At 34.3% G+C, this 14,778-nt stretch overlaps 5 protein-coding genes across 5 annotated transcripts; all 5 read left to right on the top strand.

Annotated features, from left to right (window-relative positions):
* Positions 1 to 1,615: 1,615 nt before the first annotated feature.
* Positions 1,616 to 2,448, top strand: RO3G_04518 (uncharacterized protein; the record flags this gene model as incomplete). The annotated part of the gene is made up of 2 exons (XM_067659108.1): positions 1,616 to 2,179; positions 2,230 to 2,448. 2 exons carry the CDS (start codon positions 1,616 to 1,618, stop codon positions 2,446 to 2,448), a joined length of 783 nt encoding a protein of 260 aa, XP_067515209.1.
* Positions 2,449 to 5,743: 3,295 nt separating this feature from the next.
* Positions 5,744 to 6,940, top strand: RO3G_04517 (uncharacterized protein; the record flags this gene model as incomplete). The annotated part of the gene is made up of 3 exons (XM_067659107.1): positions 5,744 to 5,981; positions 6,067 to 6,210; positions 6,270 to 6,940. 3 exons carry the CDS (start codon positions 5,744 to 5,746, stop codon positions 6,938 to 6,940), a joined length of 1,053 nt encoding a protein of 350 aa, XP_067515208.1.
* Positions 6,941 to 7,750: 810 nt separating this feature from the next.
* Positions 7,751 to 9,374, top strand: RO3G_04516 (uncharacterized protein; the record flags this gene model as incomplete). The annotated part of the gene is made up of 5 exons (XM_067659106.1): positions 7,751 to 7,767; positions 7,832 to 7,938; positions 8,001 to 8,287; positions 8,431 to 8,459; positions 8,513 to 9,374. The coding sequence occupies 5 exons, from the start codon at positions 7,751 to 7,753 to the stop codon at positions 9,372 to 9,374; spliced, it is 1,302 nt and encodes a 433-aa protein (XP_067515207.1).
* Positions 9,375 to 10,712: 1,338 nt separating this feature from the next.
* On the top strand, positions 10,713 to 12,318 carry RO3G_04515 (uncharacterized protein; the record flags this gene model as incomplete). Its single annotated transcript, XM_067659105.1, has 7 exons — positions 10,713 to 10,819; positions 10,877 to 10,948; positions 11,001 to 11,058; positions 11,131 to 11,248; positions 11,581 to 11,679; positions 11,848 to 11,978; positions 12,034 to 12,318. The coding sequence occupies 7 exons, from the start codon at positions 10,713 to 10,715 to the stop codon at positions 12,316 to 12,318; spliced, it is 870 nt and encodes a 289-aa protein (XP_067515206.1).
* A 1,349-nt stretch (positions 12,319 to 13,667) lies between these two features.
* Positions 13,668 to 14,769, top strand: RO3G_04514 (uncharacterized protein; the record flags this gene model as incomplete). The annotated part of the gene is made up of 5 exons (XM_067659104.1): positions 13,668 to 13,884; positions 14,073 to 14,221; positions 14,277 to 14,363; positions 14,445 to 14,582; positions 14,644 to 14,769. The coding sequence occupies 5 exons, from the start codon at positions 13,668 to 13,670 to the stop codon at positions 14,767 to 14,769; spliced, it is 717 nt and encodes a 238-aa protein (XP_067515205.1).
* Between the last annotated feature and the right edge of the window lie 9 nt (positions 14,770 to 14,778).

Genomic DNA, 14,778 nt, shown 5'->3' with positions numbered 1-14,778 from the left:
AAGCTATATATAACTGTGTGAAAGGCGAATGTACAATACGTTCGAAGAAGCACACTCCCACACAGTGGAAAGGCTTCGCCCAAAAGCATCAAAGAAAGATTTGACTAAATAACGAGATAGATGCAAACAGATAGGGCTATCTCAGCAACTATATTTTTACTGATGAATTTGCTTTCCAAATCAATATGAAGAGAATGACTGTGCTTAACAAAAAGAGCAAGCTAACAACCATATTTGGGCCATTTCCTATATGACGTTATTAACGAAAAAGTTAAAAGACCAATGATACTTAATCAAAGCAAGATAGTAAAGGCAGGTGATGGAAAAGCGATATCCAGTACTCAGAGAAAAGGAGCATTGTTGTAAGTCACTATTTTGACTTCGAACGTGCTATGATGAATTCTCTAGACAGACATGAGAAATTTAAGGACTTTTATATTGTTATGAGTAACGCATTTATACATAAAAACTATGCTATTGAAAAAGAAATTAATAGGTGTAGATACGGTTGCGTGTATCTGCCATTCTACTCGTCTGAACTAAACCCAATTGAGCAATCCTAATCAGTTTATAAAAGCAAAATGAAATGGGAAGAACTTTTAAAGGAAGAAATCCGATTTTCCAAAATATGGGATGCATGTAACAGTATACTTTTTAGTGATCTTAAGGGATTTTGTTAGTACTCAGCTGTGAAATTTGAAGATTGCTTGAATAAGAGCCCATTTAAAAATTGCAGTGTTTTTCGATTGGCTTTGCTGAATCTGATAACAACATCTTCATTTTCTAAATTCACATTAATCGCAATAAAATTTACCTTTGTCATTTGCTAAGTGCCATCCAATCATTTCAAGTTTTTGTCTGGTCATCTTGTTTATTATTCTTGTTCTTAAACATTATCAAAAATTCAAGCAAATGGTCTTTGTGTTTCTATTATAACCAGCTTTGTCTTTGATTAAATTTGTTTATCTGTTTTTTGTAAATAGCTTATTCAGGATCTTCCTTTAGTTTCTTGGTTCAATTTTGAGCTGTGCGCTCAGTAATATTAGACGCTTTGCCTGCAGTTGCAGCTTTCTATAGTTTAATATAAATGAACAGAAGAAAAGAATAATCTGGTCATCAGCATAGTCGTTATCAACTTTTCCAATGCCAAACGCTTCTTCTTTTTTCAAATTTTCGTCATTAGAATTGCGTTCAAGAGGTTGAGATTTCTTATATTAGGCTAAATGTATAAAATTCTTTAAATGAAAATGATTTACTTTTTAATCTATTGCTTAATCTAGTGCCAACCGATCTTGTTTAAAGACTTTAATTGGGATCCTAAAAGCCACCAGTTGAATATCACAAAACCGACAATCGGCGCTGTGGGCTCTGCATCTTATTTAATTAAAAGCTATATCTTGTGATCATAAGAGAGTTACGTGCCACAAGAAAGGGTAGTGTACAATATCTGATTAAGAGTGGGTACTAATTGGCGGCTGTAATTGATTGATTTAATGTTGTGTAACGCGCAGAATATAAAGACAACATTAGTCAATAAGCTTTTTTCTTTTCTTCTTCAAAGACTTTTTCCCTTTCAACTCCCAACCCATTCCCTAAGTTTTTCAGAAAAGGCACAATGCGTCTTACACCTTCCTCTCTTTTAACTTTAACTTCAATTGTGACAAGTTCCATTGTTTACACTGTCAACTCTGCCCCTGTTTCTCCTTCTGATCTCGCTTTGCCCGAAACTATCAATGGCTTAACAAATGTTGCTTCGGAAGCCAACAGCAAACCCATCTGGGCAAAGATTGAAAAGCGATGCCACCGTGCATCAAGCAAGAAACATACTTCAAAGAAACGTACAGCCAAGAGACATTCTTCAAAGAAACACAACAAAAAACACACCAAAAAACATTCAAAGAAACACACAAAGAAACATTCTTCAAAGAAGCATTCTTCAAAGAAGCATACTACGAGCAAGAAGAAGACCAACAAGAAGCATACTACCAACAAAAAGAAAACCACCAAGAAACACACTACAAAGAAGCACACCACTACCAAGAAGAAGACAACTACAAAAAAAGCCTCTGGTAGCTCCAGCAGTAGTGGCACAAAGTATTCCGGTGATGGTACCTATTATTCACCTTCTTTAGGATCTTGTGGAATGCAAAACAACGAAAGCGAACTCGTTGCTGCCTTGGTAAGTTTATAGCCAAAACAAAAGCAAACTTTTCTAATTCAATGATATAGAATGCTCCACAAATGAACAATCCTGCCAATCCAAATCTCAACCCAACCTGTGGTAAATATGTTAATGTCACAGGTCCTAACAAGAAAACAGTCAGAGTGAAGATTGTAGATACTTGCCCTCCTTGCGCAAGTGGTGATCTTGATTTGAGTCCAGCTGCTTTCGTAAAAATTGGTAATCTCACCCAAGGTCGTATCCCTATCACTTGGTCTTGGGCTTAAAGAAAAAAAATAATTCCTATTTGAATAAATATAATTTGGTTGTTACAAATAGGTTCTTTTTTTTTTTATAAAGCGTTTATTTAGGCGCCGACGTTGTGAGCACTGATAAATTGTTGAATGAAGGAGCAAGAAAAGTAAAGAGGATAGCAAATCAAAGAAGATAAAAGTGGAATGATAATTATTAGGTCTCGAAAACAATTAAGAGAGAAAAATGTACTGCTGAAGGAGAAAGATGATAGAATGGTTAGCTTCGCTGAGATAATGTACAAGCGAATTCTTTGTACACTCTGATTCTACAACCATCGGAATTGAAATTATTTTATGTTTTCTTCTTTGTTTGTTGCTTAAAAACATGTATCTCTTTCAATGGAACAATAGTCATTTTCTCTTGAAACTTGATGAAGAAAATGTCAGGCAGTAAAAAAAAGGATAAAACACAAGCTGCTTTACAGGCTTTTTTTTTAAAAAAAAAAAAAAAAAAAAGCAAATTTATTGTTTTATTTTGAGTAACATTATCTTCAGGAGTAACTATAAGCCTTCAAGCAATTTTATTTTCTCAATTCAGAAAATCCAAAAATAGTTAAATCTAATATGTGGTGTTTCCTCAATAAATCAACGCGCTATTTGGTTTCAAATCTGGTTTGTACCTTAAAAAATTTTCACTAAGGCGCTTTTATATTACTGTCTGTTTATTTTTCTTTAAATTATTTTATACAAACAGGATGTAAAATATAGACCATTAAGAATTAGCCTTCCTTTTTTTTTTCTTCATTTGCCTCGTTTCATTTTTTTAGATAAGCTTCTTTTTATATGCTCACGAAGTATTACACAATATTTGAAAGTAATTTTAAAATATAGACGTCCACAGTTGCTATTCTGATATTTAGCTACTGTGCTACATGATCATTAACATTTTATTCGAAAAGTAAATTCATATATTACCTGTATTCTAAAACAATTTTAAAAAGTGATCAAGATTTTATAGAAGAATTAAGATTCAGAGGCTGAAGAACATCCAATTGCATCTTTAAATAAGATTAAAGCCTCATACCAGTCTTAGACTCCACATTGTTAATAAAACTTGAAGAAAAAGAAAATTCCAAGCATGTATTTCAGTTAAGAGCTTTAGGCTTATCTCCAAAAAAAAAAAAAAAAAAAAAAAAAGTGAATGAATATATACATGTCAACTATGCCGTAGATAGCGAATTTATATGGTTTGATCTGTTGAAGCTTAAAAAGAAATGCTCAGTAATACTGATCTATGAAAAGGTACAGGAGCATTCATGCTATGCAAAAGGAGAAAATTGTAACTTTTAATGATATGAGGTATCTTCTCGATAGATGGGCCAGAATCAGTTGCCAGTTTAGATTGACCTGATATCAAAACATGTATAGTGACTGGTTCTTAAGCAGATACACCATCTTTTGCAGCAAACCTAAAGAGTATATATGTGGAAGAAGGAATATGAAAAGTAGCAGCCAGTTCATTAGCATAATAATAATAATAAAAAACTGGGGGAATTGATAGAACAGAACAATTAGTAATCAGCATGTTTGATAGATGGAAAACCATGTTTGAGATCAATGCTGATCCTATGAAATATTGATACATGTGCATATATACAATATGATTCGCCTATGTTGCTTTTCAAAGCAAAACTTGTGAATTACGCACTTAATACGCTTAATCATTTATGCATTCAGTAGCTAAGACAGAGGATTCAAGTTCAAAGAGTACCGTTTTTAGTGTTGACATGGTCATGGCTGAAATGAAAAGAAAATCGATGCTTTCAATGCAAAAAGAAAGAATAAAAAAAATATGTTGATTGTTGATCTGATGTATTACTGCCGTACTCATTTAACAAGTTTCTTTTTCTTGCATGCAAAACAAAAATTTCAGACAGCTTGGCTAGAATGTCAGTATGCTTGATCAGCGTGTGCCAAAAGCCTTTTTTGTATAACAAATTCAGTATGAGCATTGTTGTACAAAAATCCACTGCTTTCCTTCAAGAAGAATAGATAAAACGCAGGAATTTGTAATTCTGTCCTAATTTTGTTTTGCATAGAAGATACTCTCGGATGGTCCGACATGTAGGGCCAATCTTCGTGTAACTTCAAACGGGTTGAATACACTTTATTAAATGCGTTATATCTTTAAGCTAAACATCTGTATTCTTTACACAGTCATCAACGTCTTTTCTCGTCTTTCTTTTTTTATGCATTATATGCTTTGTAACGGTTAACACGAGAATGAATACTACAATTCAGAGTTCTTATGTGATAATTTTTGAGGCAAATCATTTAGCCTATTAAACGAATGTGTAATTCTATTCCTTTGAAAGTCTTTAGTCATATGTTGCAAAGCCATTTAATATAACTCGTATTTTTATTGTGGGCGTTATGTTATGTAAAAGAGATAACGTCTTGCATATGCTTTAAACAGCCATTATTTATCAAATATTCTTTGTTTTACTGCAATATATTTCAGAACTTTTTTTTTTATTTTGCATTTTATATTTAAGCAATTCATTTTGTATTTTTAAACACACAAACTTATAAACACGTTAGCTTACTTATGGCACAAATAACAACTGGTTTCTTAATGCCACATTTTTTTATGGAAAAAGCCATATTAGTGTATTCCGTATATGACGATTTGACTTTTAAATGAAAACAATGAGTCTAGAATAGATTGTAAACAATATGACGCTTTTTCTTGTTGAAAATCAAAGTCGAGACAAGAAACAAAAAATCTTGATCATGAAGCCTACATAAAAAGTAATTATGACATATTTAGAAACGTGTAAATGCTACGTGATACATGGTATGGAGCCACGAGAGAATACAAATAGAAGTTTTGGATGTAGGACGAGAACCAACATATAACAATTTAGTAACAAACATGAAAGAACAATGATAGAAGTATGGTGGCTGTTATCTTTTACATCTGTCCGCTAATTTATATATTTAGATATTATACAATTTACATGTCACTAATAAAGTAATAGTAGTACATCTTACTAATAAATAGATAAAACAAAGTAGGAAAGGAAAAAAAAAAAAAAAAAAAAAAAAAAAAAAAAAAAAAAAAAAACTGATTGCCCATGCTCTGAACATTGTACATGTGCATGTAATTTATTACCTCAACTATTTTTCTTTTTTCTTTTTTTAATTCAACTTCTTTTTCTTTTAGCCTTTTTTTTGTTATACCCTTTTCACTTCACTCTAGCATAATAACTAAGAGAAAACACATACCAAGTTACTAATAATCTATTTATTTCTCAACTGATAAACCATGATGTTAGCTGTACCAATTCCAACATTCAATAACCAAGCATACGATGATTTAAATCTACTTCATTCTTTCAAACCGGAAAAAACGACTGCTCGATATGATTCCTCATCCGATTCTAAACAGCCTATCGAGCATCATAAAAAGACAGGTCCTAAAAAAGCCAACGTGAGGGAGCAAGTGAATGAGGCTAATAATAAGAAACAAGTTTCAAAAAGAAGTCAGGTTAAAAACGCATGTGGTAGGTATCCATATTCTATCTTTTAAGTTATGCACAACGACAATAACTCACGTGCATAACGCTTCTCTCTCTCTCTCTTTGTTAGTGAATTGCCAGAAAGCGTGCAAAAAGTGCGATGATGGAAGGCCCTGCCAGCGATGTATTAAGCTTGGCATTACTGATACTTGCGTTGATTCACCTAGGAAAGAGCGTAAGAAGGGATTTAAACGAGGCCCTTATAAAAAGAGAGGTAAACAATGAAATAGAAAATAAAATCATATACTCATATTCACCCGCATATTCAATTAGCAAAACAGAACCAAGGATTAGAAAATACAATTGTTGATCTTGAGCTCTATTCAAATACCATGACAAAAGAGGTTTCCTCTCTTGCTAGCTCGCTAATAACACCCAACATGAATTCTCAAAGCTTGGCTTTGTGTATGCAACCACCTGATATAACTAACGATGACATGACTCACCTCTGGGGCAGTGAACCAAACAATACGGGTCGTCCTTTCCATATGAAGGACACTTGTGAGCTGAAAGGTGATGTCAGTATCACAGTTCCCGAGACAAATAAGCAAACTACGGCCATCGTGAGCCCGTCAGCTTATTTTCAAGATACAAAGCATCCTTTGGATAATGCAAGCGCGATATCATCCAGTTGCTCCCCAAAGACGGTAAATTATGCAGATAATACTCGCCAAAATGCAACACCGCACGTCAGTCCAAACGGTTTCTTGCCCCTGTACGACAATGCTCTTTTTGCCCCACCAAAAATGGAAAACAATGTTTTCATATCTGCAACGCACTCGTCTCATCACCAGAATGACCTTGGTGGGATATATGACGCTTTTCACTACAATGACATCGGACTTGACATGACCACAGGCTCAGATGTCTATTCGAATAATAATTATACGAATCAATGGATTAAAGGTATGCTTGATAACCAAGGCTTTCTTACTAGTATATAGTCAACATGACTTTATTTTTAAAAGTATAAAAAAAAAAAAAAAAAAAATAGAAAACACGCAGAGCTTACTATGAGCCTTTTATATGGCAGTGATGATTGTTTATGATTTTAATAAAATGTATACCAAACTATGATTGTTTCAAAAAAAAAAAAAAAAGAGAGCACAATATATTGCGTCATATTGTCATGCAAAGGATATTTTTCTAATAAAGGCTTGAAAAGATAATAAAGCCCATCCCTGACACTTGTAATTTCTCGTTAATTCAAGTTTGCTGTACTGCTCAATAAGCTTTTAATCTCAAAAAAGGCAATAGAAGCGTGTGTGTGTGTAAGGAATATTCGCTAGTGTACCTGGGACCTTTCATTTGGTAAAAAAAAATGGTCCCACTGACTGCTGATAACAATCGGCAGTTGGGGATGAGTGTAAGGGTAAATCACTTTATCGCTTATGATCTTTAATCACGTGAAACAGTTATCAGGTAACAATACACTTTGTCTAATACATGTCTCCGCAAAGTATCCATTGGATATGCTTTATGGATGAGCAAAAGGTTATTCTAAAGTAATAAGGGCCTTGTATGGTTTTATACTCTAGCACAACAAAATAAGAAAATAGGGTCTTATTTCTCCGCTATAAGTAATTTAAAAAGCGCACATCTTTCTCTTCTTTCTTGAATTTTTTTTTTTTCTAAATCATAAAGGAATGCCAAAGTATATTGGAGCTGTTGACCAAGGCACAACCTCAACAAGATTCATCATTTTTGATGAAAAAGGAAAGCATGTTACTTCTCAGCAACTTGAATTTGAACAAATGTATCCTCGACCAGGGTAAATAAGTTGTCTGCTTTTGCATACATGTCACAGCTTATATTTTATATGAAAAAACATATAGTTGGGTTGAACATGACCCATATGATCTATTAGATTCAGTTATTCGATGTGCTGATGGAGCAATTCGAAAGTTTGGTTTGATGGGGCATGATACCTCGGACTTGAAAGGTAAATAGAGCTAAAGAACTTTAGCTTAAAACCAGAGCTGAATCATGTTTGCTTTATCATAGCTATTGGTATCTGTAATCAAAGAGAGACGACTTTAGTTTGGGATCGTAAAACGGGTGAACCACTTTATAATGCGATCGTGTGGAGTGATACTCGAACAGACAGCCTTGCAAAGGAGTTGAGGGAAAAGCAGCAGGATATCAATGTCCAAGAAATCTGTGGCTTGCCCATTCACAATTATTTTTCAGCCGTCAAATTGAAATGGTTGATTGACAGGGTACCAAAGGTTGCACAAGCTGTAGAGAAGAAGCGAGCCATGTTTGGCACCGTGGATACTTGGTTGATTTGGGTAAATCAAAAAAGAATATTGTTTTTCTATTTGTGTAAACAGTAAAACTTACAAAAAAAGAGAATCTGACAGGTGGCATTCAAGGCGGTAAATACATTACAGACGTGACCAATGCAAGCCGTACGATGTTTATGAATTTAAAGACATGTCAGTGGGACAAACGTCTGCTTGAGTAAGTTGAAAATGAATTTGTCTGTAGCCCAAAAAAAATAACTTGTGTAATAGTTTTTTTAATGTCCCAGATCATATGTTACCCGTCATTGTTTCCTCATCCGAGAATTATGGTACAATTCAGTGGGGACCCTTGGAAGGTATCCCTTTGATGGGTTGTCTTGGGGATCAACAAGCTGCTCTTGTAGGACAGAAATGCTTTGAAGTAGGGCAAGCAAAAAATACATATGGAATCTGTGCTTCCTTGCTAATGAACGTCGGACTTGAACCTCTGGTATCAAAAAATGGTTTGTTGTCGACAGTTGGATATCAATTCGGCCCCAACGGTCAAGTCTCTTACGCATTAGAAGGATCAATCAGTGTCGCTGGCGCCGCTGTGAAATGGTTACGCGATAATGTTGGTATCATTCAAACGTTTGAAGACATTGATACTTTAGCGTCCAAAGTCAAGTCTACTGGCGGTGTATTCTTTGTCACTGCTTTTTCTGGACTCTTTTCTCCTTATTGGCGTGATGACGCTCGTGGCGCGTTGGTTGGATTAACTCAGTATACAGATAAGCACCACATAGCCCGTGCAACTTTAGAGGCCGTCTCTTTCTCGACACGAGCTATTCTGGAAGCGATGAATATGGACCGTAGCGTAGCATTAAAGGCGCTAAAAGCAGATGGTGGCATGTCAAATTCAGACCAATGCATGCAAATTCAGGCTGACGTCTTGGGTATACCCGTATCGCGTCCTAGCATGCGAGACACGAGCGCATTAGGCGCAGCCTTTGCTGCTGGATTGGCTTCCAACATTTGGAAAGGTATTGAGGACATAAAGCAAAATACAACAGAGCGCGAAGATATGTTTTATCCCAGATGGGATGATGAAGGTATAATGTTATTTTCTTTCAAAACAAAATACGTTTGTTAACTTTTATCATCAAAAGAGCGAAAGAGAAAATGCCATCAATGGCAACAGGCTGTTCAAAGGAGTTTAGGATGGACAGATGTTTATACTGCTGGGGATCACCTATAATCGATGTGCAGTTTTTAATTTTCTCTTTTTCTTTTGTATGTTAATATTGCTTATTTAATGCACCTTAAATTTTCAATGTCTTTCTTTTTGTCTATTTCATTAGATAAGTTAGCTGTTATATAGGTAAATCCTAGCTTGTTGGAATAACATTATGAAAAGTGTGTGATATGTTATATTTTGTCTTTGGTTTCCGGACAATGACTATCTGATGTTTTTATGTGTGAAAGTAACCAAAGAATGTTATTCAAAGACGCAACAACAGGGTTTCCATAAAAATTCTTTGAAATGGATGCTGTTATAGAAAAAGAATTAATATCGGTTAATTGTAAGCCTTACTACATTCCTAATGCTTTGTTTTAGGTATTTCAAAGAAGCAACCTGCTTTGAATGTCACAAAAGGAGCTGGTGATTCACATCTAACGCAAGATCGATTCACGACAATTTATAAATTTAAGTTTTTTTATTGTTTTTTTTTATTCATATGCTAAAATAATGAAGCTAAGCACTTCTGAACATCAAATTCATCTTTTACTATCTCGTGCTTTGTAACACTGCTGCAATCTAGTTTCAGTAACGTATATCAAACATTCCTTGTAGCTGAAATTAAGCATTTCCAGCAATATGCTGTCTTCATTTTTTAAAAAATTATAAAATGTTATCAAGCAAGTAGCAGCTCCATCAATTTCTGAACCATTGTGCTTATTGTTGATGATAATTTAGAAATATTCTGAGAAGTTAGGTTATTGTTACAAAGGTGTCATGTTACACTTTGCCTTGCAGAAGATATATAAACAAGAAGCGAAAAATGGGGTTGTTTCCTTTTTGAACATGCGTTACTTCAATAAAATCTGTATTTTTATATTAGACGCGTTTCTTATTACCAAAGCCTTTGCTCATACCATTCATGGTCGTTCATCACCTTGTGCGTATGTCCTACAAGCTGATCAGTTACATGACTGAATTTTCTCTAACCCTATAGCTTGCGGATATCTTAACAATGGAATATATTGCTATGGAGGAGACATAACCCAGTACTATTCAACTTTCACTATTGATGATGCTCTCTATAAACTTGATATAAATTTTACCGAGGCAATGTTGTTGAAAGATCTCAATACAAAATGGGTTCAAATAAGCACCATAAATCCTTTTGTAACAGAGCAACGTGTTAATCCTCAGTTTGCTGTATTGTCTGATAAGAAAAGATTCATAATTAATGGCGGGCGAAGAAATATGAATGGCCTCCTTGCCAATACAGTAAATGAAACGATTATGTATAATTCGGTTGGAAATACCTGGCAAAGATTGCCTAGTTACTTACCATGGGATAACACACAGGTGTAAGCTCTAACAAATGACAAAGAATGAATTTTTGTTAAATTTGGTTGATTTTATAGAGCTTTTGCTACTGCTGTGGATTTCCAAGCAGAAACTGGAGAAGCAATTGGCTTTTTTGGCGGCAAGGATGTGTATGAATAGTTGTAATGAAATCTAAAATACACAACTTACCATATTATCTAGCAAGGGTTTATCATGCAATGCATTTACTAATTTCACTATATTTAACTTAAGTTCTCAGGTAAATCCATATATTCTTTAGCTAATTAACAGCAGTTTATGTTTACTTTTGTTCTACCTAATAATCTGGTAGGAATGGAATTATTTTAGTCCTCAAAAGAACCTATTACAGAATTTCTACATAAGTGAACATACCGCAACTCTGAATCCCAAATCAGGCAAAATATACTACCTAGGGGGACAACGTTATAGTAAAATAAGCTGTAGTGAATCCACTGATAATGGTTTTAACACAAGTTATGTATTTGACACTAAAAAGGGAGTATGGGACATGGAGGTTTTAAAAGGCCAAATCCCAGATTATCGAACTGATGCAACGGCTACGTTAGGCAAGTATATATACATTTCTTCCTCCAAATAGTAATACGTTATTTATTCATTTTTCTTTTAAAAATCAGCTCCTGATTCTCAAAACATCATATTAGTGGGTGGAGAAACTCCTGAATTGCTGGGTTTAAATTTTAATTTTTTGCATGGTGCCTTTCACTAATACTTAAACTATTCTTATATATTTTGCCCTTAGTCTGCCCTGATGTTATATATATACTCGATCTAACCACTAATACATGGACAAATGCTAGTACGAAACTTACTGGTAACTTCCCGAGATATCAGCATTCAGGTATCATTACAATGAATATGCTTTATTTATAGATTTGCTAACTCTAGTATTAAGCTGTCCTTGTAGACACTACACTTTTTCTCCTCTTTGGAGTTAACTCCAGTCATCAGTACAGTGATGACATGGTTGCTTTGAACGTATCTGATATAAAAAATATAAAACAAATAGATGCATATCCTTATCCATTACCGGTTATTTCTAACAATTCGTCATCTACTACATCTAACTCTACTAATCCTACAGATGGCTCCCTAACGTCCGGTGGAAAAGCAGGTGTTGCAGTTGGATCAGTCATAGGTGTAAGTGTTGAAATGCTGCTACTTTTTTTTGTTTGTTTCTTATTACAATTCTAAGGTCGCCACTATTGCCGCAGTTGCTTTTTATGTGTACAGACGCAGGAAAAGATTGAATCTACAGCAAGAAGACACACAAAGTCATCAACTGGTAGATGAAGAAGTTTATGTAGACTGGGACAAAATTGAAAGTCAATATCGCGAAATTCAACTCCCAGCGTTCCAAAACTCGTCTTCGCATGCATCATTAGAGCTTCCCCGCATAACACCAGATGAGGTTACAGATGTTTCACCTAAGTTTCAACAAAAGAGTAAACTGTCACAGACGCCTGATGTTAATTATTAGATTATTTATTACTCAGTAAACATTGTTTATCGTTTATATGCTTTGAAATTGCAAATAAGTCTGGTTATGACATTTACTTGCATTATTGTATGGTCATAGCGTTTTCAATTGTAAATTGTAAATGGCCTGCAAGTAGCATATAAGTTATCCTTTCTTGTTCATTAGTAGCTGATTTAACACTACCAAGATACCATTAAGAACATTGATTTAGTAAGCTTTCGTTTATTCCCTTGATTGATTCAATTAAACTGCGCATGGAAGAGAGTTGTGACCAATTTTTATATGTGAAAAGGTCTATAAGCTCATAGATCTGCGTGAATATTTCAAGAAGGGCATATTTGGTGTTTCTTTCCCTGGAATATGAAGCATATAGGAAAATGTACTTCCAAATGTTCTGATCTTCTGAGACAGATCATTAGTATACGATGTTATGCTATCAATAAAATCTCATTGAGATTATATAGAAAAAGCTTGTTTTGTGGGTTGATAAAAGAGGGGTAGATGGTTTGCAGGATAGTAGCCGATTGTTATTATGGTGATGTAGTTGGATATAAGAGAATATCATTTTCAGGGATAGGACCAATGATTTTACAGATCACTAATTTGATTTATACGACCATAAGAATATGAATGAACAAGCTATACAATAGATAGTCAAAACTCAATAATAGTAAAGCAAAGGTTACTTGATAACAGATAACCTTTATTTTGCACCTGTTCTTTGTTCAATGCTTAAGCTGTCAATCTTGAGCTGGTGTCAATTTACTTATTAACTTATCCTTGAGATCTTGTTTTACTATAAAAATATGTATAAAAGATCTTTTCAAAGCAGAATATATTTGCAAGTATAAGAATAAGGCGAGCTAGAAAAAGAAGGAAGTAGTACCTTTGTATACTATCGATTTGATAGTTATACAAGTGTTTACATTATAAGTTGAATACTGGATACCCTGCAAATGTAGCACTGCCGTTGCTACAATGCTGCAAATTGACATTAAAAAGTGGAATGATGAATATATTACAAGACCATTTATTGTGTACTGAACAGACAGTGACCATGCTTTACTATGAATCCAACTTTTAGTGAACAAAAAGAGTATGAATTCAATACATATAAAAGCAGAAATACTGATTATACAAAGTAATTAAAAGTATGATATCAATTAGAAGCAGCGAAAGTATACATTGTTCAGCTATGTGCATGAAAATCCTTAAAAATGATCCCATGCGTGACTTTTTATATTAGCTAATCGAGAAAAAAAGACAACTTGATTTACTTTTTTTTTTACTTCTTTTTCCCTCTTTTCGTTAAAAATATATAATCAGATTACAAAGAAATGAATGGCAATATGAACGATACCCAGCCTTCTAATGTTAACATCGAGAAAATTGCTTTACAAATAAAGTCTTTAGAACAACGTACAACCTCTATCACTTTACCTCGCAACGCCTCGGTTTTACAGCTAAAGCAAGAAATCCAGATTGCTTTTGACGTCGAAAGTAATAGACAACGCTTAATATTCCAAGGAAGAGTTCTTAAAGATGACAAGAATTTAACTGATTATGGTAGATTATATGAATATAAAGAAGTAATTACTGGTCTGATTTTTTTTTCTTCCAGCCAATCTAGATAATGGGAAAGTAGTTCATTTAGTCATTAGACCGGCAGATGCACCTCAAAATCCAGCGAATGGTAAAAAAAAAAAGAGGGCATACGTTTGCAGTTACAATTCTCATAATACTTTGCATAATAGATGATCCCACCCCTGGAACAACTAATGCTCGTAATGCCAGAAGTGGTACCCGTATTTTCCCATCTATATCAAGTCGTTTTCCAATGATGGAAGGGTATGCCTTCATAACACTGGATTCAACAATAGGTGAACTTGGTGATAACAACTCTGTAAATTTTGGCTTTTATATGTTTATCCTTTTACTAACAAAGAGCAATGCATTAGCTAATCTCATCTGTTTTAAACGGTTTAACATCAGGTGGTAGACCTAGAAATTCAACACCACCAACAACAGATTCTCCTTTAAGCAACGTAAGTGGATGAGAAGGAGAAAAATAATAATAAAAAAAAAACGTGCATGGTTCTTTACTGAATAATACCATTCTTATTTAGTTGGCATCTCAGACAAACAGATCAGCTAGTCCAGCTACACCTAGTCTTTTTAGATCACCCTTTTCTTTCAGCTTTGGTCACAGAGGTTCTTCTGGAGAGCAACGTTCACCTCTTGCTTCTTCAGCATTAGGATTTCCAGTAAGCGTAATTCATCTTGTTATCATACTTGTTACTAAAGACATGCTTTTTTTTAATATAGCCAAACGTTGAAGTTAGATTAGCCAGAACATTAGCATCCATGAGAAATGTTAGAACAATGTTGAATGAATCTTCCATTAATGAAGGTGAAAAAGCAAATATTTGCGAAACATTCAGCAATGTTTAACGTTCTTTT

This window comes from Rhizopus delemar, genomic scaffold (assembly GCF_000149305.1).
Source record: "Rhizopus delemar RA 99-880 supercont3.3 genomic scaffold, whole genome shotgun sequence".
Classification (NCBI taxonomy): Eukaryota; Fungi; Mucoromycota; class Mucoromycetes; order Mucorales; family Rhizopodaceae; genus Rhizopus; species Rhizopus delemar.
The sequence above is the reverse complement of the archived record's forward strand: the minus strand, read 5'-3'. Positions and strand labels throughout refer to the sequence as shown.